The 12,448-nt window shown below is 52.7% G+C and overlaps 6 protein-coding genes across 6 annotated transcripts; 3 read left to right on the top strand and 3 right to left on the bottom strand.

Annotated features, from left to right (window-relative positions):
• Positions 1–190: 190 nt before the first annotated feature.
• Positions 191–1,460, bottom strand: MYCFIDRAFT_212504 (uncharacterized protein). Its single transcript, XM_007933182.1, has one exon. It carries the CDS (start codon positions 1,055–1,057, stop codon positions 257–259), a length of 801 nt encoding a protein of 266 aa, XP_007931373.1. The 5' UTR covers positions 1,058–1,460; the 3' UTR covers positions 191–256.
• A 1,758-nt stretch (positions 1,461–3,218) lies between these two features.
• MYCFIDRAFT_216809 (uncharacterized protein) lies at positions 3,219–4,347 on the top strand (the record flags this gene model as incomplete). Its single annotated transcript, XM_007933183.1, has 1 exon — positions 3,219–4,347. The coding sequence occupies one exon, from the start codon at positions 3,219–3,221 to the stop codon at positions 4,077–4,079; it is 861 nt and encodes a 286-aa protein (XP_007931374.1). The 3' UTR covers positions 4,080–4,347.
• Positions 4,348–5,032: 685 nt separating this feature from the next.
• On the top strand, positions 5,033–6,364 carry MYCFIDRAFT_200052 (uncharacterized protein; the record flags this gene model as incomplete). The annotated part of the gene is made up of 1 exon (XM_007933184.1): positions 5,033–6,364. The coding sequence occupies one exon, from the start codon at positions 5,033–5,035 to the stop codon at positions 6,362–6,364; it is 1,332 nt and encodes a 443-aa protein (XP_007931375.1).
• A 431-nt stretch (positions 6,365–6,795) lies between these two features.
• On the bottom strand, positions 6,796–9,106 carry MYCFIDRAFT_179071 (uncharacterized protein; the record flags this gene model as incomplete). The annotated part of the gene is made up of 15 exons (XM_007933185.1): positions 6,796–6,814; positions 6,846–6,871; positions 6,915–6,933; positions 6,977–7,049; positions 7,079–7,127; positions 7,154–7,173; positions 7,221–7,371; positions 7,398–7,407; positions 7,433–7,446; positions 7,483–7,612; positions 7,641–8,651; positions 8,691–8,799; positions 8,820–8,835; positions 8,892–8,928; positions 8,952–9,106. The coding sequence occupies 15 exons, from the start codon at positions 9,104–9,106 to the stop codon at positions 6,796–6,798; spliced, it is 1,839 nt and encodes a 612-aa protein (XP_007931376.1).
• Positions 9,107–9,159: 53 nt separating this feature from the next.
• MYCFIDRAFT_216810 (uncharacterized protein) lies at positions 9,160–11,035 on the bottom strand (the record flags this gene model as incomplete). Its single annotated transcript, XM_007933186.1, has 3 exons — positions 9,160–10,321; positions 10,382–10,549; positions 10,861–11,035. 3 exons carry the CDS (start codon positions 11,033–11,035, stop codon positions 9,303–9,305), a joined length of 1,362 nt encoding a protein of 453 aa, XP_007931377.1. The 3' UTR covers positions 9,160–9,302.
• A 264-nt stretch (positions 11,036–11,299) lies between these two features.
• Positions 11,300–11,509, top strand: MYCFIDRAFT_19863 (uncharacterized protein; the record flags this gene model as incomplete). Its single annotated transcript, XM_007933014.1, has 1 exon — positions 11,300–11,509. A coding segment is annotated over one exon (210 nt), but the record flags the coding sequence as incomplete, so codon positions are not given.
• Between the last annotated feature and the right edge of the window lie 939 nt (positions 11,510–12,448).

Genomic DNA, 12,448 nt, shown 5'->3' on the forward strand with positions numbered 1-12,448 from the left:
TCATACAAATTCTGTCTGTGCACACAATTAACCGCCTTTTCTGCTCCACTTATGTTCGCCAAGCACAACCGGTATAACCTGCAAAGGGATGATAAGAAAGAAGGGGAAGAGAGAACGAAGTCAGAACTGATCAGGCGCGGGCTTGGCGACCCCAAATCTCAATCACCAGCACAGCGACACAAAACAGTGTGGGGTAGAAGTATCATCATGATTGGAGTGCGATATCTTCATCCTAAGTGACTTCCAGCCTTAATTCCTAATCCTCCAACTTCGGCACATACCTCTCAACAAAAGCACAAACATCCCTCAGCACAGCTCCATTCAAACTATGTCCCAACCCCTCATACTCACGAACCTCAAGATCACTCTCGTGCACGCCCAACTCCTGCAACTTCTTCAAACTCTGATTCCAAACACTTTTCGGAATCATCTGATCCTTCTGTCCTTTCGCCAAAAAGATCGGAACGGACCCATGATTTGGCGGGAGACCGGCGTGAGATCTCAAATCCTCGATTCTGCGAGCGTTCGCGAGAGGTAAGTATCCCATAAGTCCGACGATGCCGCCTAGTCGGCCGGCGTATTTCTTGGAGGTGAGGTCGAGGAGGAGGGACAAGGCGCAGCCTTGAGAAAAACCGCCGAGGATGATGCGTTCGGACGGGATGCCTTTGTTTCGGCATGCGTCGATGAGGCTCTCGATGTATCCGATGCTCTTCATAAGACCGATCTCGTCTTCTTCAGGTGCCAATTCTGGACGATCTGATGGGAAAGCTGAGAAGGAGTTTGGAGTGTACCAAGCTTTTGTCATGGCTTCTCGACTCTCCATTGCGTTGGGGAGAATCCAATGCATGTATGGGAGCTTGTGGTTGTTCTGGAACTGATCTGCCACATCTTCAAGACCTTCTGCGCTGTCTCCCAGGCCATGTATGAAAATGAAGACTGCTTGGTGGCCGGGGTCTTGAGGTGGGTTCTCTGCGGGTTTGTAGATTGGGTCTTCGCGTTGTGGTTGCGAGGGAAGGGTCATGCGACGCTTGATCGGAGCGATTGGAGCGTCTGCCATGCTGTCTACGGTTCGATCGACGTATTTCTTCGCGCTGATTGTGCCGTAGGCGTAGCTGGCGGCTCGGAAATCGTCCAGCGTGAGCGTGGGTGCAAAGATGGCCAGGCGGGCTCTCAGCTAGATGTGGTTGTTCCTGGGTGAGGAGATGGACGTCCTAAGGCGGTGTATGGGACCCCGCGTGCGTATCTTCTTGTTCAGCCTTGACAGCACGAACTCATGCAGCTCTATGCTTGGATTCCTCGTCCAAGATATACAACAGTAGCCAATGCGTGGTATTGAATGGTTATGCGCTTCGAGTTGCCTCTCTGCCAGTGTCCAGATCTTTGCTTTGTGGTAACAAAGTCGTTCAAGCAGGGAGGCCGTCCAAGAGCAAGACCCGTAGCTATAATAGCTAGACCGTGAGATAGAGGTAGCTGGATGGAGCTCTAAGACTCTGGGTCGCCTATGTACTTACCGAGTGCCTACAGTTACCTGCTCCTGCATACGCTTATTACGTTTAGAAGACCATCCAGACTCGTGCCCCGCCTCTCGATTGCTGCGGCCGTTGTTTGTCTGCCACGATTGTCGTGAGCTCGATGTACTCCGCAGCACCTCGGGTCATATCGGCTGTTTACGCGAGTCGTTGTCAGCAAGCCAAGCGCCATGTCGTCAGAAATCACGGAACCGGCTAGACTAGTGCGGGAAGAGCCGCATCGTGGATCTCCACATGCTTGTTTCCGCGTGCTATGGATGAAGACGTGTTTGAACTTTTTCGCCAGTTCTTCGGTTCTGACGACAAGTCTCTCATGTTGACGAAATCTCTGTGAAAGGTCCTCTCCCTTCATCCCAGCGATCGAACCACACCAACGGCAATTGAGCTGTCTGGGTGTTGCAGTCGATCTCATATCGATCGATTTGACCGACCCATGGGCAGAGTAAAGGGATGGAGGACGGTATAGAAGGTCCAAACTGGTCAAAGATGATGCTACTCTGCCACAGCGCCTCCACGTTTCACCACTCTTCCAACCATGACAGTAATCCGATTATCGAACGTACCTTTCCCGCCGCCTAGCATCTTCGACAACGCCTACTGTAGACGGGCCTGAAAGATGTGCATACACACATCCCCGATATTCTCGCTGCATATCGTTGCCGCTTTCCCGGACACTTCTTTTGTGCACAGAAGTAGTCGTTCTTCTCGACCCATACGCGCTGCCCATCTAGGAGCAGACATCCCAGAGCGCCGAAATTCACACAAGCATCGCGAGCTTGAGCACAACACAAGGAATTTGTAGAGGGTTGGGCAATGGAAGCATTAGTCACAATCCGTTGAAGAGCAGGTGGGTCTTATAAGTTCGGCAGCGCACTGATGGAGGCTACCACAATTTGCTGGAGCGGCACAACAGAAGCGTCCAACGTTCAGGTCTTCGCAGCATGGACACGAGCCAGCGCGTGGATCAGCACCTCCAAGTGCACAAGTGACTTCGGTACGGCGTGAGACAAGTACACCAAGAGTTGCGAGCGCAGGCCGATATGATCATGTGGAATGGGAGGGTGCAAATTACAAGTCCCCAGAGCAGTGAATAGAGGCAGAGCTCGTCAATATTCATGTCTATACAGGTCAACTTGGGACCAAGACCGGGAATCTGCAAATGGCAATTTGCCATGTCGTGACAGAACATATTGTAGCTTCGTCTGCTGAGATGGCCGCGCATGCAGACCACCCCCTACCCGGTTTAGAAAAAGATATCAACGCCGCTCTTGTCTCAGGACATCGTGGTTGGGTCATACTGATTCGAGAGTGTTCGAAAGAGTAGAGTATAAGCAGAGAAAAGGATATCAGGGCCGCCGATCTTTGAATCGATAACCAGCACGCTTTTGACCATTGAAAAGGATTGTAACACCCATACAGTCACGCCGAGGTCCAGCATTGGCAGTGTCACTCGCTTTCTCCAAAGAAAAGCTGGCCTGGCCTGCACGGTGTTTCGTGACGAGTGAACACCTTGACCGCTTACGTAAGCTCATGTAGACTTCGCGTCTCGCGACTGAGATCCGCTTGACAATGTTGCACGCCATCGTACTGTCTCTGGTCCAAGGCATGTATGAACTGAACTAACCGGAATCTGTAAGTAATGCAGTAGGAACCGCCGAAGCTTATTAGGAGGAAGTCTTGGTTGTTATAATGGCGACTGGAGCGCTGCGATTTCGAACACCGTACATCGAGGAGCTGCCTACAGGCACTGCAACGAGACAGGCACCTGGATTTGCGTGGGTAGCCGTAAGCGGTCCATCACAAGACCCAGCTAAGAATTGGGGCACGACAAATCGAAAGCGAGCAAGAACGACAGGCCAGCAGAATGAAGCGCAGCGGGAAGCGCAGACTGCGAGGCAGCAGAGGGACATCGAGCGCAAGATACGCGAACTGAACAGTGACGGCCACAATCGAGAAATCGCCATCCCAGCATCGAAGAAGGAAGGCGGAGGGGCTGCAAGAGCGGGCAAAACGTCCAATACAAAGAAGATCTTGGCCAGCGGCAAGACATTTGCGCATTACTTAGACGATGAAGAGGCAGAAATTGCTCGCACGGGCAGACGGGATGGTGAGGATGTAGAGGCTCGGCCAAAGGAGCCACAGCGAGCGAGTAAGACTCCCATCGCAAGACGAAAAGCACAACTCCAGCGCGAAGAAAGCAGCATGAGCAGTAGTCCAGCTCCAAGCGGAACTTCTACCGCTATACTCCCTCTGACCGCCATTCCTCTACTGCCAGATTTGATGGATCTAGACGCAGACGATGACGAGCTCGATCCGATCGCAGCGCTGCCCTCTCAAGCCGAGATGGAAGCACTTCTGAACGCTCCACCTCTCACATACAATCAGGCGCGATCCGCTCCTCCGCCTGCAAATGCGCCACCACCACGCAAGTTCTGCGAGATCTGTGGATACTGGGGGAGAGTGAGATGTATGAAGTGTGGAAACATGACTTGCAGCGTGGTCTGCAAGGATGCGCATGACGAGCACAAATGTCTCAAGTTCTATGCTTAGCAAGCTGGGACGACCAGGCGTGGACGCTCGGGATGAGAGTATGAAATTTACGATGATGTATGAGCATGGAGTTATGGATGATGTTGAGATGCCCCGATGGCGATCGGAAAGGGGTCAAGAGATTGCGCATATTGGAACTGTGCTTCTTCTTCGCTCGCCTCATCGCACATCAGATCTCCGAGGCGGAGGATGCTTCCGACGTGCTACAAGCTGCTCTATCGCTTGTCCTCGCCAAGCCTTCCGAAGGACGCAGCTTTTGCGAAGCCGTTGAAAGAGCATTGCAGGCAAAATAAAAGTGCGTTGGCAATGGTCCAATGGTAAGACACTCATCTCATCTCCATGTGAAACTACGAGGTTCGGCAAAGACTTGTGGAGTGAAGTGCGATTTTAAGGCCGCAATCAGTGCGTTGAATGAGCGACGCGAATGCAGAGGGAGCCGAGATGAGGGACGCCAGTTCGGGGTTGACCTTCTCCAAACATTGTTCTTTGCTGGAGCGTGTTGGCGTCGGAGTATCGTTTCAATGACATCCTCTGGACCCATGGGACCACTGAGTGGGGTTTCTCTGCAAGAGACAGCGGTGTTCCAGTGAAGATCGGGAAACACGACGGACACTTCACATTACGCAGAATATGGCCTTCACGAAGATTCTCACCCGAACTCTCATGGATCGCAGTCCCACTCCAACTTGCTGGTCGTCCGAAGGCGCACGTTGAAGAATGGAAAGATTTCTTTCGACTCCTGCATTTCGCGCTGAGTACAAAGACGCAGCTGAAATCGAAAGTCGGTGACAACCTTTGAGCAAACGTAGCATAAAGGATGAGCGTGTTGTGTTTGCTCCCGCCAACAAACACCAAGAGTCTGGAGCCCAAGACAGACTACATAAGAAATACCACGTGCTACTTCCACCTCATCCATATCCGGCTTTGGGATCACACTGGACGCACCACCCATCATGCCAAGAAGAACCGTCAGTTCTGAACGCAGAAGTGAGCTTATCAAGGAGCGAGATTCATTCACTCGTGTGGAAAATGGCTTTCAATGCCCAGATATAGGGTGCAAGTTTCATTCAAAGCCAATGGACACCAAGTACCCGGAGAAAATGCAAGCGCACTACCAAAAAGAACACACACGCGGAGGTAAGGTCGAGCTTTTGTGCCGGGAAGAAGGTTGCCCGTCAGTTCTCGGTAGCTACGAATGCTGGGCCTGTCACCCAAGATACCACCAGGAAATCACATGTCCCGTGTCTGCTTGCGACACCAAGAAGAGAAGTGATCTCATGCTTGATCATCTGCGGACTTCCCACGCGATACCCCTACCCGTTGAGCACGGAAGAGATGCTCAGTTCTACGAAGATTGCGACACGATAACTCGAACTTGGGAGGAGACACACAACGTTCAAGGTTTCGATTATCACTTCTACGAACGCCGACGAGGTCTCATTTTTGACCCCGCTGAACATGGCGGTAACAACGATGAATCATCAACGGCTGACATATCGCAAGAAGATCAGGACATCAGTGCTGCAGCTAACGAGGCGCCAAGTATCTCAGCCACAGAGACCCCTGTGCCTGCTCTTGCCTCGTCGACTGTCGTCTCTACTTCAACCGGCAAAACCCGCGGACCACCTCAAGCTCTTCGAGACTTCCTCTCAGATCTGTTCAATCGTCCAAATGAACTTCGCAAAACCGACCTATATCAGACATTCAACAAATCTTTCTTCCTAGGAAGCTTTGTCAACAAGAAACTGTTCCGCAGCTATATCCCGGGGTACAACAACTCTCCTTCATACAACTGCTTCATGCTGGCCTCTAGCATCATGTGGCTGGGCAACGTCGACCTAAGCACTACACTGACGGAGTGCCTCGATCGACAACTCGAAGTCGCTAAGAACTATGGTGACGACGACAGGTCCTTCTTGAAATATCGATCAAAATCCAACAACGCCTTCTACGACTTCCTGTACGGTCTCTACGTCAAGACAAGAATCGACCCCGAGCATGATTGGCCCTCGAGACCCGGATCGGAAAAGCTAGCTCAGCTTGTGTACGATCTTGCAGGTTCTGAGGAACAGGAGGGAATGTATGGCTACGACCTGAAGACGAAGGACATGGTGGCCCTTGTGGATGAGAGGAACATCGACAGGGCGGAGCTGGTAAATTCGGTCTGGACTGACGCGCTAGAGGAGTGGCTTAAGCACTATGGTGAGCCGCAGCATCGCACTTTTGGAGAGTATCTGGGCGAGATTGTGGAGCGAGAGGTCAAGAGGATCAAATTGGAGAAGTAGATCACGGCACCGACATCTTGGGGTCGTGCGTGCGAGACGGCTTCATAAACGTGCTGCTTACACAGCCTCTCCACCACTTGAACTTTCCAGCACTCCGAGAGAAAAGGGTTCGCATTTCAGATCGTAGGATGCATTCATCTCGCTCGCGGGCCACATAAGCTCACAGCCCCATATCTGCCGTCGGTAAGTAGTTCAGCCGCGCACAAGAAACGCAAGATTGATGTAGAGCTATGTAGTGAAGTCTGGGCGCGAATGGAGTCCAAAAGAATCCCCGATACGATACGCGACCCCCGTTCCAAGACCGCCATTTGCTCCTCCATCCAAAATTTCATCCTTTCCACCAACATGCCAAGAATCATCGTGAGTGGCATTCGCACCAGTCCTTCCCAAACATTCAGATAGAAATTCTTCCCCTATTTTCCCTAATAACCCTACGCGCACAGTCTTGGTCTGAAAGGCACTCTCACCCTATCCTCGACACACCACGCTGAATGACTCGTGTGTGTACTGCAGATCAGGCTGTTGCTAGCTACTTCAAATTCGGCTGAACCCGCTGAAGTAAGAGATCACTCGTCGGCCGGTTCGAATCAAAATACCTATATAATAATGGACCGGATGAGGTAATTTTCCAAAGTGCACTTCGACACCGCGGTCGTGCCTCGCTCCAGAGTGAGTGCAAAATTCACTGGGCTTGGTCACATTATCGATGATTACTGGCATCATCTAGCGCTGTTTCGGCAACGGTATCACCTTTCGTTTCGCACTCACCACCTTCCACAATGTCCGCACATGCAGTTCGTATTCACTCGCTCTCAACGCACAGACCACGTACTATTTCCTATCTTCTCTCTTCGACAAAGGTTTTGATGCGAGGTGCGGGGATAGATCGTGTCAAAGGTGCGGGTTAAGAAGATAAGAGGGGGCGGTTGGGAAGAGGTAGGTGCAGGAGAAGGAGCGGCGGCGCTGAGACGGGAGGTACTCGTGGGTTGAACAGCAAAGTAATTCATCTGACTATCTAATCTACACCTTCCACCTTGACGTATCTTCAGATTTGATATTTACACGTACTTCCCAAATAACTCCTAGCAGGCAGGCAGGTTTGCTCGTTCGGTTCCCACGCTCTTTCGCAAGATCGACCAGCGAGGGGTAAGAGCAAGACCAACTTCCAGCCGAACCCCTACCTCTAGACGCTCAGCGGAGTGTCGAGCGCTCAGAAGACTCCATAATCGGACTCTGCTCCCCACCTCGCTGTTGTTGCGCTGCCGCACCAACAAACCCATAATTTCTCCTACTCTCCTCCTCCTCCTCCTCCTCCTCGGGCATAGGTCTACAACTAGGCTCAGTGGACACCTCTCTTTGATCCGAAATCGTATCCTCGGAGGAGTGTCGGGAGAGAGTTCGTGAATTCGAAATCGTACCCTCCGACTCCATCGAAAGAGTTCGTGAATTCGAGACCGTATCCTCCGACTCCTCCCCCTCGCTCCAAGCAGACCGACTCATCTCAAAAAGAATCTCCGCCGCGTGTAACGCCTCGGCCTCCAACATCCCATCCTGTTTCTCCTTCTCCCTCCGCTGAATTCCAAACCTCAAAACCGCCAACTCCGCTCCCTCCTCAGGAGAAACTCCAGCGTCTCGACGATCTTGCTGAAGTCTTCGAACGCGCGAGGCCAAATCTGGTTCCTCCGGATACGCATCGGATAGACTCTTTGGAGAGAGTTTTGGGTCGTTCAAGAGGTCGGAGAGATCTTGAGGGGTGGGTTTGGGTTTTGGGTTCGGGTTTCGAAGTTTGAGGCGTGGAGAAGGCTTCTTCTTTGCTGGAGACTTTGGGGGAGGGGATGCTTTGGCTTTGGCTTTGGGAGTGTTTTGATTCGGACGCTTGACGACTTTGCTGGGCTTTTGTAGAGGTCGTGCTTGGTGGAGAGGTTTGTCTTGCTCTAATGCCAATGCCCGAGCGGTGGGTTTTCGTTGGCGTTTGCCTGAGATGATGTTGGCAGCGGCCTCTGTGCTCCCTGGATCTGCTGGCAGCACCATTTTTGGCGAGCCGTCGGGCACAAGAGGGGTTGAGGGCGCGATTTGGTTGGTATCTGTTTGCATTTGGCCGTATGTGTATCCTTCGTTTGCGTTGATGGAAGACATCTTGAGGGTGTGGCAGGTTTTTCGAATTGTATTCTGTACTTTGATCGCCCAGATATGCTCTTCTGGATCTTCTATCCTTTGTCTTGAATTCTTGTCGCAGGAAGTGCCATGCCAGTAGTATATATACTCGCCTTCCCCCAAAGTTTCATGACTGAGGACATGAAATTTGGGCATATCGATTTGTCCTCACGCCCCAGAAAAGCAAGCCCAGTAGCAATGTGAGCATTTTGTGTGATCTCCACCAGCCTGTCGCCAGTCTTGGATTTCTTCGGAGGCATCTCGTGGTCGTTCACGAGGCTCTGTAGAATTGTGATTTCACGGCTGCGGCGCTCAAGCTCGGTACTTTGCATCATGCTTACTTATATAGGCTTATAGCTATCTCTTCTGCAACATATTGGGGTCGGGAGCTTGACGAAGCAGTTTGGTGACTCGTGATGTGCAATGCATCCACTCGACAACGAGAGAGCGACGTGATGCGGATCTCAGCCTCGGACGGTAGCAAAGTTTGGCTTGGCAGCCTTGGCCTGTCGGGCGTCCTGCCAGTCGTGGAGAGATTTGGGATATACGACAGTAGGCAGGAACTATGCGTCTATTATCGTGGGTCATGTCGCATAGTTGTCGTCACTCAAGGGAAGATGTTATCGCAAAAAGAAAGCAAGCGCAGGAAAATGTGTCTTGACCCTACCTATATTCAGCTCCCCAAAAATGCAATCCATGCCGGCGCTCATGCAACAATACAACTACAATGCCGCCCAAGTCGTGCCGCGTTCATCATGACTTCTCTGAATCGTATCCGGAGCCACTATGCTCCGTTCTGCGCTCCCGCCGTCGTGTCGCTACCCTGAAATCTGGCAGTCATCTGCTCGCGCATGACCTCGTAGAGAAAATTGAATTGGGCTTCGCCTTGCACCATCATCATACGCTGCTGGCGAAGTTGGTCCACAGTTTCGGCGATGGGATCCCTGTCTGGAGGGACAGCGTCGAGCTGGCCGGAGAACATCAAGCTGAGCAGGTAGTCGAGTGCGATAAAGGTGCCTGACCGCCCGACACCTGCCGAGCAGTGGATGATGCGTGGGTTGTCCTCATCAGTGGATGCGAGGTCCTCGGCGAAGGAAGAGCCTGCCGTATTAGTGGCCGTGCTGGAAGAACCGGGCTTGTTCAGCGCAGCCGATAGCCGCACAAGCTCGACAAGTGCTGCTCGATCAGCACCCTCTGGTACCAAGAAGTCCGGCCAACCCGAGAAAAGCAGGTGTAGGATGTCCCTCTCCTCTTGTGAACCATTCGCCGTGGTCGTCTTCATGCGCAATTTCCTCAGCTCGCTGCGAGTCTTGGCATTCTCCTCGATGCTGACTAGTTTCACCTCGCCCTGAAAACCATCCTGAAAATGCTCGTCCGGCCGAATGGTAAGCGGACTCTCCTCCGTCGACAGCGGAAAGTATTGGAAGCACTTCTCCTTGCCAGCCTCGTGCGTCTGAGTAAGCATGACCACCACGGCAGGGCTTTTCAGCTCGGATGCAAGCATGCGATAGAAGTGATTGACACTCGAGTCTTTCGGGCCTTGCGTCGCAATGTACCTCCTCTTGCCCAGCTGGATTGGCGAAGCATTGATGTAGTCATTTCCTCCTTCCGCGACTCGCAGTTTGATTCGATTTTGTGCGTAGGGTTCAACATTCATGTATCGGTTGCGAGCGATGATGGCGGCATCGTTGTTGAGTCGAGCCCATTTCGAGGGTGGGGCGTCTGGTTTCGCAGTAGACTGAGTGCCTTGTAGAAGTCGTTCGCGCTGCTGCCACTCGAGGTCCACGAATTTGGTGTGAAGTTCTAGCATGATGTCAGCATATTGATAGCGACATGTTACGACAGTTGTTTCAGACGGCATACCAGGCCTAGATTGCTTGAGAAAGGCGGGAAGTGGGCGTCGCTGTGTCGCCATGTGTCGGATAGGTGCAGGTGTGTCGCATGCGGCAGCCGAGTGCAGTATTCCTGTGCCTGTGCCTGTGCCTGCGCCTGCGCCTGCGCGTGATCCACCTCTATGCAACTTGGCTCGGGCTGAAGCGATTAGGGAGCGTGGGAGGGAAGATGAGAAGGTCGAGGAGGAGGACGAGGAGGCCGTGGTTGCTGTTTCTACTGCGCCGTCACCACCACCACCGTACTGCACTCTCTCTGCTCGGGTCTAACAACAGTGATTCCGACGATCGCGAATGGTGATATCGATGGGTGTATCCTTCCCTCCGAAGTGAACCAACTGAAGCGGAAACGGAATCGGAAGAAGGCAGAAATGCACAGCGCAAACACACTCGACGAAAGAAAGAAAAAAGAGCTTTTCTAATGTGTGGCCTTCCAGACATTCACACACACACGCTTCCCTGCCGCCGCCTCCCAAAAGTGCTTTGCGGCTTTGGTGAAGTGAAGCTGGGCTGACGAATGACAAAGTCTTGCGCCAGTTTGAAACACCCATGCCGCTACACATCCGCCGCTTGAAGCCTTGTGCAGCCGACCTGTGGCGATGGCCGTCGCGCCTATCACGTCCACCATGACGCCTTGAATCCTGACACCAACCGCATACTACATGCACTTCACGCAGCTTCCTCTGAACTAACGTCGTGACTCCATCGAATCGTTGCACCGCACCTTAGCAAACTGTATTGTTGGTGCTGCACCTGCGAACAACCGAACTCCCGAACCGCCTCACGACAGGGAATACTCACCTTCGACCGGCCTTCCAGAAAATCGTGGCGGCTTGCAGAATGGACAGGTGATCCATGAAACTTGACGTCGGCCACATTTAGACTTGCCGCAATGGCACCGTGGCTACGATTCCTGGAAGCATGGGCGGTTCAGCAGCTGTTGCGGACGCCAGCATTCCACAGAGCTGTCGAAAAGGTTGCGAGACAGGTACATCGTGCGCGGCATGGAACGCCGCCGGAAGAGCTGGGTGGTACGAAGCTGGACGATCCCAACCAGCCCAGCTTCATCAGGCACTTTGCGGATGAGTTGAAGACACAGCTCGGGAATGCTGAAAGGCAGGAGGTGGGTGGGTCGGCGAGGACGGAAGGGGTGAAAACGAAAAGAAGTCGCGGCGAGCCCGGAGAGCATGACTCGGATGCTGCTTGGGAGCATATTAGGCAGACTGCAAGGAAGACGGAGAGCAGGAAGCCTGCTGAACCCGCGGAAGAGAATGCAGACGATGCCTGGCGTAGTGCACAACAGAATGGGAGTCAGGCGCCCAAGAAAGGCTTCATGGGAGAGTACGTGAATGCTCTGAGAGATCAGATCAACAACAAGAATGGGAGATGAGCATGCGTCCCAATGGGCCATATCGGCGATGACCATACAATGAGGTACCGCAACATCATGTAGCACAGTGAAAATTTCGGCCGAGGCCATGACAGCCTTACGACACGGCATCGAGCAGCCCGATCATCTTCAGGATGCCTATGAAGATATGTCGAGGGAGGTTCTCTTCTGCTGCGACGTGGGGCGCACAACAACTGGCAGCGAGGGGAGGAGAGGAGCGTGCAGTGATGGCAGACTGAGTGGAGTCGGAAAGGTGGTGTCGGACTGGTCCTTGGCGACTTGCTTTGCAGTCAGGTATTCCAGCAGTCTCTTCTCCACCATCGAAGCCCGCACGATGCAGAGTGGTTACGGTGAGAAGTGAGGTGCCGTTGCATATGACGCCAAGAGCCGCAACGCGCTTGCCGTTTGAAGCTCTTCGCGACGCGCCTCACTTCGACGACCGTAAACAATCTTGACTCACCAAAAACAAGAACAATCCCCATCAACCTGCCAAAGCTCGACTCAATCAACCACACCACCGACCATGGAGACCATCCAACTACTCAACTCAAACTCGACTGACGATATCATGGAGAAGCAGCAACACGAAGAAGAGCCAAAAGGGTTTCGATCGCTTCCGCGCGAGCTCAGGGACAAGATCTACAAGCTAGT

This window comes from Pseudocercospora fijiensis (genome assembly GCF_000340215.1).
Source record: "Pseudocercospora fijiensis CIRAD86 unplaced genomic scaffold MYCFIscaffold_10, whole genome shotgun sequence".
Lineage (NCBI taxonomy): Eukaryota > Fungi > Ascomycota > Dothideomycetes > Mycosphaerellales > Mycosphaerellaceae > Pseudocercospora > Pseudocercospora fijiensis.